Source organism: Lactuca saligna, chromosome 9 (assembly GCF_052625555.1).
Source record: "Lactuca saligna cultivar CGN05327 chromosome 9, ASM5262555v1, whole genome shotgun sequence".
Taxonomy (NCBI): domain Eukaryota; kingdom Viridiplantae; phylum Streptophyta; class Magnoliopsida; order Asterales; family Asteraceae; genus Lactuca; species Lactuca saligna.
The window spans coordinates 15,397,634-15,411,860 of NC_136425.1; the positions used below are offsets into that span (position 1 = coordinate 15,397,634).

The following is a 14,227-nucleotide window of genomic DNA, read 5'->3' on the forward strand; positions in this document are numbered from 1 at the left end:
TTTTCTAAATTTTCATATTACCTCTGTTTTATATATAATATAATTGAAAATACTCATTTTCTAAACTTCCATGTTACCTCTGTTCTATATATAATATAATTTTTTTTATAAATAAAATATCTCTTTCATGATTTTGAAAGAGTTTATTTTTTTAAATACATTGATGCCACAACTTTACACCTCTTTCATTTTCTAAACTTTTCATGTTACCCCTTTACTATATATGATATGATTTTTCTATCCACCGACTTTATTTACGTTTGGACATAAATTTTTTACGTTTTCATTCTTCTTTAATTATTTTTAAGCATTTTTATGACATGATTGTGGTTTCTGACTTTTGTGTTTTGACAACTTAAGTCCTCTTAAGTTTATATACAAAACTTTGGTCCCTGATTTGTATGGGCACCTTAATTCCTCTTAAAACTTATATTGCTATTGAAAGTTACATCCATTAATGGAAATTTTTGGGCACCAAGGAGCGCTGATATTAACCCTCGTTTAACATAAAGACTACAGTCTCCACCTCCTCTCTTCTTCCGTCTGCTTCCTATTTGCTTCCATCGATTCTCCCAACAATCCCAGCCATTGGCCCATTGCGACCAAGTTTCATGGAGGGTCGATGATCAAGCTTCATCACCTCTATCGATCTTCCGTCTCGGCGCTTCTCTCACTTGTCAAAGCTTCACGTATTCAGGTATTATTATGCTAGAATTTGTTGCCTATCGTGTTGATTATTATTCTGCTAGAATTCGTTTCATATTTTGGTGATTATTCTGCTAGGATTCGTTGCCTATCTTTTGTTCTTGATTTTTATTTTCTGGTGTTCATAATTTGTATGTTTTTTCCGAAGTTAACAACATTTTTTCTTATCATAGCACACCAACTGTTTGATTAAAGTCCTCAAAGAACTCAACAACCAATTTTTTTTGTGTTAGATTATTGTTAAATTCATCATTTAAAATCTGTGATGATACAGGTAACAAAAGAAATAAGAACATGTTATAATTGATAGTTGAGTGGATTGAATATTGGAATCATTTTCTGAATTTGATGACTTCTACATCATATGCTAGAACTAAACAATTCGTAAAGAGAATGACTTGTTGTCCAATTGTAGTTGCACATCTTCCAGAAGAGTGGCATGAGTTGTTCAATCGTTATCCAAAGTTTATCAAATAGTGGTAGCTGCATATCATATCATCCACAGAGTTTAGCCATGGCAATTTGATGTTATTTATGTAGATGATGAAGATAAATTGCTTCAGTCACAGGATGTTTAATACTTCAACCCCCTTTTCACCCATAAAACTTCCATCTCAAATGTATGATTCAAATGTTCTTTTTCTTTTCTTTTCTCTAGTCTATTAATTTACTAACACATAAAGTTTGATCTTCAGGGAAACCCATCTTTGGTATGCATTACCAAATGAAGTGAAAAGTCAATCTTTACTAAATCAGTATGTTGACCTTCTATCACCACTTGAGAAAGACCACATTTTCAGCATTAGTGCCCTTCATCTTCAAAAAAGTGCTTTAATAGCCCGTGCACTTGTTCGTACTACTATATCTAGATGTAATAATCCCTTCATGCTTGTGTTTATAAAGTTATTTTTTTTTTACTAATATATCATATAATTTGTAAAACTTACACAATATATCTTCATGACTAGATCAGATAGGCTCTCAAGTCAACCCAAGGTCTCTTGAGTTCAGAAAGAACCCCCATGGGAAACCCGAGGTTAGATTCGTCTTTTGCTTATCAATCAAGACACCATTTAGTCGTTTACTAAGGTGTTGTTTCCTTTTTACTTAATGGGTGTTTAGGTAATTTGGCAAAATAGTGACGATTGGCATCCACCACCTCTACAATTCAATCTCTCTCACACATCATCATTGATAGCATGTGGAGTGACCATTGACTCCTCAGTTTGTTTCCTTATCTTCTCATTATTTTCATTAAAATTATCTTTTTTGAAAAAAAAGTATTTGGTAAAACAGTTATTAATGAGCTTATTTTACATTATTTTATTAAATAAATACAGATTGGTATTGATGTAGAGGAAAAGCAAAGGACAATGAAAAACAGTATATTATCATTTGCTAAACGATATTTCACTTTTGAAGAAGTGGAATTATTAAGTGCAATTTCAGACCCTGAAGTTCAACGCCACGAGTTTATTAAACTTTGGACACTAAAGGTTAGAAGATACATTCAAGGACTTATTGCAAGAAATAGCAACATATATATATATATATATATATATATATATATATATATATATATATATATTTGTCCAAAATTCCTGATTCTAATTTCTAAGTAATAAATTAATTTCAGGAAGCGTATGTTAAAGCATTGGGAAGAGGGTTCTCAGGTGCTCCTTTTAGCACCTTTACAATTAGGTTTAGGCCTGTGAATCCTGATTCTGAGGTATGCCATAGGAATATTAATATATATTTCTTTTTTTTTTTTTAAAAAAAAAAAAAGGATGATTTGAGTATTTACTTAATTACTTCTTTGTTTATATTTTCACAGGATTCTGAGATAGTGATTGTGCCTTTAGAGAAGCGAACTGAGCTTACAACTAATTGGCAATTTGCACAATGTGAATTGGCTGGTTCTCACTATGCAGCCATTTGTAGGGAGAGCAATGGAGGTGAGTATTTGTATTTTAGAAATTATATCTATTTTATTGTTGGAGGGTATTTTAGTAAATGTAACTAGTAACTAAACTTGTTGAGGTTGGATTTGATGTAGGGGCTCCAATGAAAGTGGTGGTGCGGAAGACGATTCCTCTTGTTGAAGAACACATTGTTTCACAGATTGATTGAGTTGATTGTGTTATTACAAAGTGGTCTAAAATTATAAAAATGATTTGTTTCAACCTGTTAACAATGTAAGGTGAAAGAGTTTGATAATCAAAACTTGTCCAAAAATGTAAATGCATTCCTTACATATACTTTTCAAATCTGAATATGTTTATCTTGCAAATACAAACACGATAATAAAGATGCGAAGAAGAATAAAGATCACAAGGATTTAATGTGGCTCACTTGATCAGAATCAAGCTATATATTAAGGTAGTTTATTGATAATCTTGACTATATATTAAGGTTACAATTATAATTGAAGATCTACGACATCACATGATGTAACAAACTAAGTGACGAATTTAGCTCTCAATAGTTGCACTTTGGTGGTTGACTTTGCTAATTTAGAAACCCAAGGTTCTATGTCTACGGATGAGATTGTATAAAAAATAATTTTATGTCTTTATCATTTTCAATCTAAATCAAACTGAAAAAATTCAATTAATTAAGTTTTAATTTCATTTCAATTAATATTTTTCGGGTTCGGTAACTTCAAATAGAAGTTTATGTGATCCGTTGATCCGAATACACACAGTACGGCGATTGGTGGAGCTTATCAAGGAAAACGGATAGAAGCGCTGGATTACACCTCACTATCTAGAATCTATGTCTTCGTTGTGGATAATAAAAACCAGACTCCAAATATCCATACCCATCTCTCTCCAAAAACTCAAATTCTAGAGAGAGAGAGAACTCACCTCTGTCTTCCCATGGAAGCCTTAACTTTCTCCACAGTTGCTTCCCGCCATTTCTCCACAGCTTTCCCGAGAAAGACGCACCCCAACCACTCTGCTACATCATGGACTGGTTCAACTTCGCCGCACGCGCTATCATTCCGCTTCAGTAATTCATCGTCCACGGTTAGGAGTCAATTTAGTGTTCCAACAATAATTTGAGGTTATATATTGATTTTGCTTTTTGTTGCGATGTTTGTTGTTTTTGGGTGGGGGAAGAGGGAGCTATGGGGAATTGTGAAGTCGCAGAGAGTAATTCCGGTCAGGAGAGAGAAGCGTGGGGTAATCAGAGCAGAGATGTTTGGTCAGCTGACCAGTGGCCTTGAATCCGCCTGGAACAAGCTAAAGGGCGAAGGTTTTAGTTCCACCTTTAGATTTCCATTACATTTTGTGTTATGAAATGCAGAAATCACCACTGATAATGCTAATTTCTGTGCGTCAGAGGTCTTAACGAAGGAGAATATTGTGGAACCAATGAGGGACATTAGACGAGCTCTTCTGGAAGCAGATGTATGTGCTTCATCTGTATATGAATATGATTCATAAAAAACAACAGTTCGTCTTTACTCTTTAGAGCTATGTTCCTAATTTGGTTGGATTACTAATTACAGGTTAGCCTTCCCGTTGTAAGAAGATTTGTTCAAACTGTAAGTGAACAAGCTGTTGGTGTTGGTGTGATTAGAGGAGTCAAACCAGATCAGCAATTGGTTAAAGTATGTGTTTTTGTTTTCTTCCATACTGAAGTATAAATTATAACATCATCTTCTCCAAAGTTCATAAACATATTGCTGGATTCTGTTTAACACAGATTGTAAGTGATGAGCTCGTGAAGCTAATGGGAGGAGAGGTTTCTGAGTTAACTTTTGCAAAATCTGGCCCCACTGTTATCTTATTGGCTGGTCTACAAGGTGTTGGGAAGACAACTGTTAGTGCAAAATTAGCTTTGTACCTCAAGAAACAGGTGCACTTCAACTTCAACTTTAACTCCCTACATCTTTATTTTCAGCATCTGAAATTTGTGTGTAGGTTCTTACCCTTTTTGGCCTTTGCAATTGTAATGTAAACAAAAATTATAGGGGAAGAGTTGCATGCTGATTGCTGGAGATGTATATAGACCAGCTGCAATTGATCAGCTTGTTATTTTGGGTAAACAGGTATGAAGTTGACACTTATACAAGTTTGATATGAGTTTTTAGGGTCACTTAAAGCTCATTCTGATAGATATAAGTTTGTGACAGGTGGATGTTCCTGTGTATGCAGTAGGGACTGATGTAAAACCAGCAGAAATAGCTAGACAAGGTCTTCAAGAGGCTAAAAAGAAGAATGTAGATGTGGTTATAATGGATACAGCAGGAAGACTTCAGGTTATAATCATATGACATGTCTTTTTAACCATTTTAGATATTAGAGAAGACAATTTTCTTCATTCATCTAACGACAACACCCTTTACCTTTTTAATCCCAGATAGACAAAAATATGATGGATGAATTGAAAGATGTGAAGAAAACATTGAATCCCACAGAAGTTTTGCTTGTTGTGGATGCAATGACAGGGCAAGAAGCTGCAGGTGTTTTGATTTTTGAAATCACTTATTATTAATATTTCATATAAACATGTGACAATTTACCAAACTACCCTTGGTGATAATTTTCAGCCTTGGTGACGACTTTCAACCTTGAAATTGGAATTACTGGAGCTATTCTAACTAAGCTAGATGGGGATTCAAGAGGTGGAGCAGCTCTAAGTGTTAAAGAGGTTGCTCTTTCTTAAACATTTTGTTTTTCTCAATTGATGTTTATTTGATATATATATATATATATATATATATATATATATATATATATATATATATATATATATATATATATATATATATATATATAAGATTTTGTTTAATTTTGTGATGTTAGGTGTCAGGAAAGCCAATTAAGCTTGTGGGACGTGGAGAGAGGATGGAGGATCTTGAACCCTTTTATCCTGATCGTATGGCAGGAAGGATCTTGGGCATGGGAGATGTTCTCTCATTTGTGGAGAAAGCACAAGAAGTTGTGAGTGTTAATATTAAATTAGTTTTTTTTGTTTGTAAAAATGATGGATTGAAATAAAAACGTTAGACTCTAAATCTAATTATGGGTGTGTAGATGAAACAAGAAGATGCTGAAGATTTACAGAAGAAGATCATGAGTGCAAAGTTTGACTTCAATGACTTCTTGAAGCAAACTCGTGCTGTTGCAAGGATGGGTTCCATGTCTCGTGTTCTTGGAATGATTCCTGGAATGGGAAAGGTTCATTAAGTCAAAAAGCAAATAAAAAGTTTTAATTTTTTTTTTGAAGTGAAGAAGTTCATTAATCATAATCATGCTGTGTTTGTTGGACAGGTTACTCCTGCTCAAATTCGAGAAGCAGAAAAGAGCTTACAAATAATGGAAGCCATGATTGAAGTGATGACACCAGGTTTTGTTTCTTTTCCTATCTGAATAATAATTTTTTTTTTTTTTCAGGTGAAAATTGGAAACAAACATTAATGTTCAATGATCCTTTGGGTTTTTTATTTTTTCAGAGGAAAGGGAGCAGCCTGAACTACTTGCAGAATCCCCTGCCAGGAGAAAGAGAATTGCTCAAGAATCTGGAAAGACCGAGCAGCAGGTATATATAAAATATAATATTTTGTTTTTTTTTTTTTATTTAAATTTAAAAATAAATTGAAAAAGAAAGGTGAAGGATATATTGGTTTTTTCGTAGGTGAGCCAACTTGTGGCTCAGCTATTTCAAATGCGTGTTCGGATGAAGAATTTGATGGGTGCAATGGAAGGCGGATCCGTTCCTGCACTAAGCAACCTTGAAGAGGCAATCAAATCCGAACAAAAGGTGTTTTTTTTTTTTTTCTTTTTATTTTACACTGAGACTGATGTCAATAAGACAAAACCTGCAATTGTGTCCCACCTAGAAAGATGGGACACAGACTGACCCACTCTTTTATTTGTGCAAAAGACTGGGATTGGGACTGATGATTTTGTTTTGCGTGTAATTTCAGGCTCCTCCCGGGACTGCAAGGAGGAAGAGAAAATCGGAGTCGAGGAAACAATTCGCGGGTTCAGCAGGACGTCCAAATCCTCGTGGTTTTGGTGGTGGCAACTGAAGAAAATACTAATAATCTTTTTGGAGTAGTAGATAGAAATGTTAGATGATTTAGCCTTGAAAAGAGAAAGGTGTAAAGTAGTAGCTCACGGATCTTGATCAGTTTTCGTGCAAAATTACATAAAAACCAATTGAGAACCAAGATATATTGTTTATTTAAATCATGATATGGAACTGGGACATTCGACGATCTTGTTGTCCCTATTGGATGAAGGCTGAGTTTGTTTATTTCAGATGCTTATTGCGGTTTGATGCCCGAATAAATATTTTTAAGTGTTTCAAAGGAAGGGAATAATAACTCTTTATTGAAATAAACAGTAAATTTTTTAATCATAAATGCTATCCTAAGGCTTATTCATGTGGTTGCAAAAATAAAGCCGGTAAGCTTAGGTGGCAGTAATACCACCCTTCAACCACATTTATTGCTGGCGGTAACTTCCATTGGTGAACGTGAACTCTCACCAATTTCTCTCTCTCATTCTTATCGATGTAAACAATTTGTATGCATTAGGCAGCCGCATCAATGTGTTGCACTTTCATTTATTAGCAAAATACAAAAGAGTGGTAGTTCTTAACAACCAATAAGGAATAGACAAGTAGGTATAATAGTTTCATTTAACACCCTTCTTTTTGTATAGACAAAAGTTTTGCCATTGGTAAAAAAACCACGTAATCCCACTCGTAAGTAAATTCTGGTAAAAATGATAAAAGCTTATGTGGTGTCTATGTAGGATATTTTTACCATTGGTAAACGTATTAACGCACCCTTTAGCTTAAAATCATCTTTTATTTGTCGCAGTCTTAATTTTTTTTTTCTTCATCGTCGTCGCAAATATATCATCCAAGTGGCTAAAAATATTGTTTTTAATTCTCTTATTACAATGTAGTTTATCGAGTGGCGGAGCCATGACCAAAGTAAAGGGGTATCCCAATTTTATATTAAGGGTAATCCATTTTTTTTTCGGGGTACTTGGCTTTCCCCGGTTCCGTTTCGGTTTTAAACCCAAACCTTAATCGATTTCTTAGCTAACCTCAAGTATTGTTATATAAACATGAAGTTGGAGTATATTTTGATACTTGAATCGATGTGAGATTTAAAGTAAACATCAAATGAAGTATGAGGATAGCAGACTTATATAATAGACAAAAATTGTTGAGTTTACATATTTTTGGCGATGTGGGATATGTAAGGATATGTAAGGAGAAAGAATTGAACCTAAGAGTTTTACTTCAATAAACCAACACCTTAACCAGTAGTTCTCCTATTTGTTTTGTGTTATAATTGAAGGGATGCGTATATATATACTATATAGAAAAAAATTAAAAGATTCGTAAACAAAAATTACACTATCGATTTTTTTTTTGAAGGGTATCCTGGGTTACCCCGGGATCCCCTTAGATCCGCCTATGAGCTTATCAATTATTATACACATACCCTAAAGGAATTGCTAAATTCCAATTTTTGAACTTCATTACCATCGTATTATAGAATAAGTGCATAACAAATACCTCATAAATTCAACAATTCAATAAAGAGGAAATGACATATTAGCCCTAAGATGTTTTGCATATTTGGTCCTTCAGTCCCTTAAATAATTTCCATGTTTTATAGGGGCATAAAGTAGTTGTTCACCTGTTTTTTAGTCACTGCTACTTGATATAGCAGGTTTTATAAGCCATATCAGTAAACAATTGAAAAACATCCTTCTTGTTTCTACATTTCAGTTAAACCTCTCTCTCTCTCTCTCTCTCTCCACAATAGAAAAAAACCCACACATATCTTCTTCCATTGAAGCTTCAGATACTATGGTTGCCCCGCTACCTCGATTTTTGTAAGTTTATGAGGACCGTCTTCAAGATTTTGGGATTGATCTAATCTCCATTGAAGTCATAAACCGGTCCAGATCTTCAACCATGACGATTGAGTTGCTTGTAGATAAGGATCGTCTAGTACTTTTCTGAGGTCGTAAACATTATAAGACATGAATTTGACCATAGCGATGATGCAACTGCTAGTACCAACCAGATGGTCCGTAGAAGAGATAACCCCACTTCCAATCACGTTCTAATTGATGATAATATTGTTTCGATTTGACAAAATCCTCGAAATTGGATTTTACCTTCTTTTTCAATTCCGAAAGAACCTTCATCGTGATAGCGTCTCCGAGTTCATGTAAAGCTTCAGTTCCTTACATCTTGACTCATTACCTTCCGAAGCTCTGTAAAGATGTTGAATATAAGATTGCAAAATCCTTAACTTATCTTTCTTCTTCAACTTGAGCATAAAGGGTTTTTTTGTGAAGGTTTTGTCCTTTAATTTTGTTGAATTTGTTTTTTCAGGAAACCTTAGCACCGAGAAAGGTGTATTGAATGGTCTGATTGATCATCTATATAGAGGAGGATGTCGTTTGGTTTCTTCCCTCAGACGAGGTTTGTGAAGTCGGAATCTTCAAATTGGTTGTGTTACAGAAAATCTTAATTTTGATTTTTAAGTTTGACTATTTTGTTAACATTGTAGTGGGTTTACTGTTACGACTAAAAAACATAAAATAAAGTTGATGCAACTTATAAAACCTGTTTTAAGATAGACATCTAATTTATGCCCCTATAAAACACATAAAATATTTAAGGGACTGAATAGACAAATATACAAAATATGGTAGAGCTAATGTGTCATTTCCCCTTTTAATAAATAATAAAACCAAATATTTTGTTTTGTTTTAATTTGAGTTTTTATGTTAGTAATTTCTCAAATATATTATTATAATAGATAAAAACATAAACTGTAATATGTTAAAAAACAAATAAGTCAATAACATGTAAAACATGTCTATTATTGTTATTACACATATATAAACAAAGGTTTACGAACACTAACAATAATTCATCAAGTTTCGCGTTGTATAAATTCAGCTATTTTTTTTTTCAAACTTCAGTTTGACACTGAGGTCTAGGGATAGCGTCCTTGGGTGCAAGGTTCTAAGGCTGTAGCCCCTTGACGAGGTCAAGGGGGTTGACATCACTATGATGTCAGAATTAGTTGTCTTATAACTATATATCCAACCACTTGTTTTGACGTCAAAATTGCATGCAACTGTCACCAACTATTTTTTTCTCCAGTATTTTTCCATGAGAATATACTGCATGTTCCAGAAAACGGGTCACAAAACTTACTCTAAAAAATCATACTTCTGGTTCTCTTTATCTCCAAAGAACACAAAATAGCAGTGTATAATTTTCCGTGTTTCGAATTTGGAAGTTGCCTGAATTCCAAATGTCATCTCTTGGATTATCCAAAATCAGATTTTGTGATACAACAAACATAAGGATCGAAATCACAGATTTTGAAAAGTGATTGCAATCACGATCCTAGAAATTATCCAAATTAATTGATATTCTTCCGACCAAAATTCTAACATGTATTTAAAAAAATCATTAAAGGAAAAAACTAACAAATCGGTTCCAAAGCATTTCACAGATGGGCACACCCCATCTCGAATTTGGGGAAAATTTTCAAAAAAAAAAAAACCTTTTATAGCGAGAGCTCACATAAAGAAATAGCAAATGGGTATTAGCACGGAAAGAAATAGCAAATGGATATTACCCTGTGTGTGAATATATAAGTGGCTGATATTCACACATAGGTTTATGTGTGAATATATAAGTGGCTGATATTACCATGTGTGAAACTAGGTTCAAGGAACAATCATTTTTAATAAATGAATGTTTTTACTATTTGTTAAATTCTTAAAAGTTTTGTCACATGTAATTTTATGGGAATTTTAGAATTATTATTTTGCGCTTATCATTTTTTTTTAGAAATTTCCAGTTTTTAAAATAAAATTCCATAAAATTCTAACAAATTTTATAAGGAAAGAAAATCATTTTATTAATTTGATAATAAAGTCTTAGCATTAAAAAATATTTGATTTCTTTTATAAACGTTCCAAAAAATTATATTATGTTATGTAAAAATGTTATTTTATAAAACATTATATATATATATATATATATATATATATATATATATATATATATATATATATTGGTGGGTAATCTTGATTAAAAAAAAAATTCAGTTTTAAAATTTTCAAATGTAACTAAACATTATATTTAAGGCCGTAAACGAACCAAACGAACACGAACAAGGTTTTGTTCATGTTCGTTCGTTTAAGTTAGCCGAACAACAAACGAACACGAACGGATAAACGAACGAGATTTTCTTGTTCATGTTCGTTCGTTTAACAAATTACTTTGTTCATGTTCGTTCATTTATGTTCGTGAACATGTTAAACGAACATAAACGAACTAACATAAACGAACAAATATAAAAAAAAACACAATTGAACATATATGAACATAAACGAACATATAATATAGCAATATAATAAAAAATAATTGAATATAGATGAATATAAATAAACTTAAACCAACGAACATAAACAAACGTAAATGAACATCATAAACGAACGTTTACGAACATAAATGAACGAACGAAACCATTGTTCATGTTCGTTCATTTAACTAAACGAACGATAATTTTTGTTCATGTTCGTTCAGTTATTAAATAAACGAACATAAACGAACTTCCTGCCGAACAGTTCACGAACGGTTCGCCGAACGTTCAGTTCGTTTACAGCCCTAATTATATTTATATTGTAAATGCATAATGTTGAATTAGAAGTAGAATAGATTTAATGTTCTAAAAAAATATATATTAATAAAATATTGGATCTTTATTACAAGTTACAACGATATAATTTGAGGAACATTTTTCAAATTTCCAACGGTTTACATCTGGCTTTATCGAACAATAAGAATTAAGAAATGAAAAAGTAAAACACATGTTAAAAAACAACCCACGCCCCTCACACATTGGACTCAAAAAGCAAACAAATAAGCATCAAAAGTTGAAACTTGTCAACTACATGTCCCGTTGACTAAAAAAGTCAAACAAAACTCATATAATTTTAACAAATAAATATTTTGGCATATAACCAAGTGACCTACAAATCCCCTAAAATTTCCTTTGATTTATGACCAAAATGGTCAAAATTTAAGGATAAAAAACATATTATGATTCTGTACTAACCTGCAAATTGATCATGTCCAAACTTGTAATTTAACAACAAATGGGGCATTGAACCAACCCATTTTCATTGCAATCTACACACTTGATGCTCCTCCTCCCGTCGCCGCCTATCAACTTACAACTCCCATTGCACACCGTACACATCACAAACCGTACCCCACCACAACCCTTGCAGCCGGCATCCGCCGCCGCCACTGTTGGAATCCCATCTAGTAAAATCCCCAATTTACCCTCCTCCTCTAACTTCGTTATTTCTTCTGATCCACCGATCAATCTCCCTTTCACTAGTACGATCGGCACCTTCACTTGCTTCTTGCCTAATAGCAGCCTTAGTTCTTCCTTAAACCCTGAATCCATGGAGATATCACGTTCAATCATACGAACATGGTGTGATTCAATGATTCCACGAACGGTGTTACAGTCCTCATATGTTTTTCGGATTCCCCTCAATGTGGTGGTGTAAATCACCACCGCATCTTCACCACCACCACCGGGAGGGAATTTCTTCTCGAAAGCCTCAAGAACCGAGTTTGATTCAACGGAGTTTCTTGATTTTTGACTTTTGGGTGTTCCTGAAACCATCTTCTTGATCTGTTCTTTCTCTTGAAATTTCTTGTTCCCATTTGAATCAACAAACAATGGCCCGAGATTCCTCCTTCTTGCTGAGTTCAAACTTGAATCCACCGGCGATTCGAAGCCACTCTTCTTTGAGATCCTCAGATTCGGAGGTAAAGTTGACGCCTTTATGATCGTCGTCTTTGGACTAAACTCGGATTTCTGCGACCCAACTCTCTTATTTTCTTTGCCTGAAAACCTCTTCGACACCTTCGGAGAAGAACCTATCTGATTCAAGAACTTCATCGGAGTTTTCACATCGATTTCCGGAAACCCACGTCGCAATTTGGGGCTTTTCTTCTCTGAAACTGGAATGGGTACCTGTGGTTCGTCTTCAAGATCCTTCATCAGCTCCCAAGTATTGATGATCTCTGGCGGCCCTTGGTGGGACCTTCTCGGCGGCGTTATCTTCTGTTGCGACGGCGTGATGGGTGGTGATGATTGCTGATCTTTGTCGAGTTTCAGAGCACCATAGGTTGAAGAAGTGAGGGAAACAACATGGTGGATCTCTTTTTTGAGATCCTTCTTGATGTGTTTGGAAGATACGCAACCCATTTGACTAAGTGTGTGTGTGTGTGTGTTTTGTGTGATGTGGTGTGTGCGATTTGTGAAAGGGATTTGTTGGATGGATTTGGGATGTCTCGATGTTCGTTGCAGGGTAAGAAGTGTGAGTAACCGTTGGTGGATGTGAACGGTCCGAAATTTCAAATCTGGGAGTTTTTCAGGTTTACCCCCTTATTTATTAGCATACTTACAAAAATTTTCGAAATAGATTAGCATACTTACAATTAGGTACAATACAAAATTATTATGGTTTCCTTTTATGCTTTGTTTGTCAAAAGAATAGTGGGTTTTTATTTAATTATAAATTTACAAAATAATAATAATAATAACAATAATAATAATAATAATAATAATAATTTGTTGATTATATTTGAAATAATTTTAGAGAATATGACTCAAAAAATCATACTTTTATCCAACAATCTTTATGTTTAATACCGTTATTGTTTCGTTGAAAATTTTTAGCTTCATTTATTTGTGTCTTTTAAAACTTCAAATCATGAATGAATAAAATTCAACATTCTAAATATGAAAATAGATTGGCTAAAATTTTAAAATAAAAGTTAAATGACATGACGATCATTTGTTTAACAAGCCCACGTAAAGCCTTTATAGCATTTATGTAGCAACTTTTGACAATTAATCTAAAATGATAGTAGGGTCGCAAATCGAATAGATTATGTATTATTGTCTAAATCAAAATGATTGGTTACTAGTTGTATTTTTTAAGAGGGAACACAATAGGTTTCAATTTTTGTCTAAAATTGTACTGAACAGAAAAAGTCGGTATGTAAAATCAAAGTATTTTCCAGTTTTAGCTGTTATGATTAATTTTGGTGTTTGAGTTGGCCTTCCATTGGTTTTTTATGCTCAAGTTATGATTCATTTTGGCGCCGAGCTGTTGATCTTAGTTGGTGATACTACAAAATTTTGATATTTTTGTGATATTTCAAAAATATTTTCCAGTTTTCGCTTTTATGATTAATTTTGTGTTTGAGTTGGCCTTTCATGAGTTTCCTATGCTCAAGTCTAGTCAGTGATATTATGTAATTTTGATAGTTTTGTGATAATTATCTCTTTTTTTTCCCCTTATATTTTCTTTATATATTTGTACTTCTCCAACTAGTTATATGTTTTAATATTATTGACAAAATCTAGTTGTAATATCAATGGACACAAGGATTCCATTTGTCCATATAGAGTTGGGTT

General features: G+C 33.5%; 3 protein-coding genes and 1 long non-coding RNA gene across 5 annotated transcripts; 3 read left to right on the forward strand and 1 right to left on the reverse strand.

The window, feature by feature from the left end:
• The first annotated feature begins 446 nt into the window (after positions 1–446).
• On the forward strand, positions 447–2,946 carry LOC145013911 (4'-phosphopantetheinyl transferase superfamily). Of its 2 annotated transcripts, none has more exons than XM_078972264.1 (9): positions 447–697; positions 1,246–1,325; positions 1,401–1,576; positions 1,674–1,741; positions 1,828–1,929; positions 2,046–2,201; positions 2,342–2,434; positions 2,540–2,660; positions 2,762–2,946. In XM_078972264.1, the coding sequence occupies exons 1-9, from the start codon at positions 623–625 to the stop codon at positions 2,833–2,835; spliced, it is 945 nt and encodes a 314-aa protein (XP_078828390.1). In that variant the 5' UTR covers positions 447–622; the 3' UTR covers positions 2,836–2,946. The 2 variants fall into 2 exon arrangements, with proteins under 2 accessions (XP_078828390.1, XP_078828391.1); XM_078972265.1 differs by having other exon boundaries at positions 448–697; positions 1,121–1,325.
• A 515-nt stretch (positions 2,947–3,461) lies between these two features.
• On the forward strand, positions 3,462–6,960 carry CPSRP54 (chloroplast signal recognition particle 54 kDa subunit). The gene is made up of 15 exons (XM_078974166.1): positions 3,462–3,734; positions 3,828–3,963; positions 4,051–4,118; positions 4,220–4,321; positions 4,417–4,569; positions 4,685–4,762; positions 4,847–4,972; positions 5,074–5,176; positions 5,264–5,364; positions 5,520–5,657; positions 5,751–5,894; positions 5,988–6,063; positions 6,170–6,255; positions 6,352–6,477; positions 6,644–6,960. The coding sequence occupies exons 1-15, from the start codon at positions 3,585–3,587 to the stop codon at positions 6,746–6,748; spliced, it is 1,692 nt and encodes a 563-aa protein (XP_078830292.1). The 5' UTR covers positions 3,462–3,584; the 3' UTR covers positions 6,749–6,960.
• A 1,370-nt stretch (positions 6,961–8,330) lies between these two features.
• On the forward strand, positions 8,331–9,259 carry LOC145014424 (uncharacterized). The gene is made up of 2 exons (XR_013665527.1): positions 8,331–8,920; positions 9,088–9,259. It is a non-coding gene; the product is annotated as an uncharacterized LOC145014424 (long non-coding RNA).
• Positions 9,260–9,599: 340 nt separating this feature from the next.
• On the reverse strand, positions 9,600–13,145 carry LOC145017951 (Glutaredoxin family protein). The gene is made up of 2 exons (XM_078975898.1): positions 11,840–13,145; positions 9,600–9,887 (listed from the first exon to the last, which is right to left on the reverse strand). The coding sequence occupies exon 1, from the start codon at positions 13,007–13,009 to the stop codon at positions 11,870–11,872; it is 1,140 nt and encodes a 379-aa protein (XP_078832024.1). The 5' UTR covers positions 13,010–13,145; the 3' UTR covers positions 9,600–9,887; positions 11,840–11,869.
• Positions 13,146–14,227: the final 1,082 nt, after the last annotated feature.

What these genes read in the sequence shown, in the direction of transcription:
- LOC145017951 (XM_078975898.1), bottom strand. Translation starts at nt 13,009, where the DNA reads ATGGGTTGCGTATCTTCCAAACACATCAAGAAGGATCTCAAAAAAGAG.
- CPSRP54 (XM_078974166.1), top strand. Translation starts at nt 3,585, where the DNA reads ATGGAAGCCTTAACTTTCTCCACAGTTGCTTCCCGCCATTTCTCCACA. An exon ending in CAGCTCTAAGTGTTAAAGAG is followed by an intron (nt 5,365 to 5,519) that starts GTTGCTCTTTCT and finishes TTGTGATGTTAG; the next exon opens with GTGTCAGGAAAGCCAATTAA. An exon ending in CAATCAAATCCGAACAAAAG is followed by an intron (nt 6,478 to 6,643) that starts GTGTTTTTTTTT and finishes GTGTAATTTCAG; the next exon opens with GCTCCTCCCGGGACTGCAAG.
- LOC145013911 (XM_078972264.1), top strand. Translation starts at nt 623, where the DNA reads ATGATCAAGCTTCATCACCTCTATCGATCTTCCGTCTCGGCGCTTCTC. An exon ending in TCGTACTACTATATCTAGAT is followed by an intron (nt 1,577 to 1,673) that starts GTAATAATCCCT and finishes CTTCATGACTAG; the next exon opens with ATCAGATAGGCTCTCAAGTC. An exon ending in TTAAACTTTGGACACTAAAG is followed by an intron (nt 2,202 to 2,341) that starts GTTAGAAGATAC and finishes AATTAATTTCAG; the next exon opens with GAAGCGTATGTTAAAGCATT.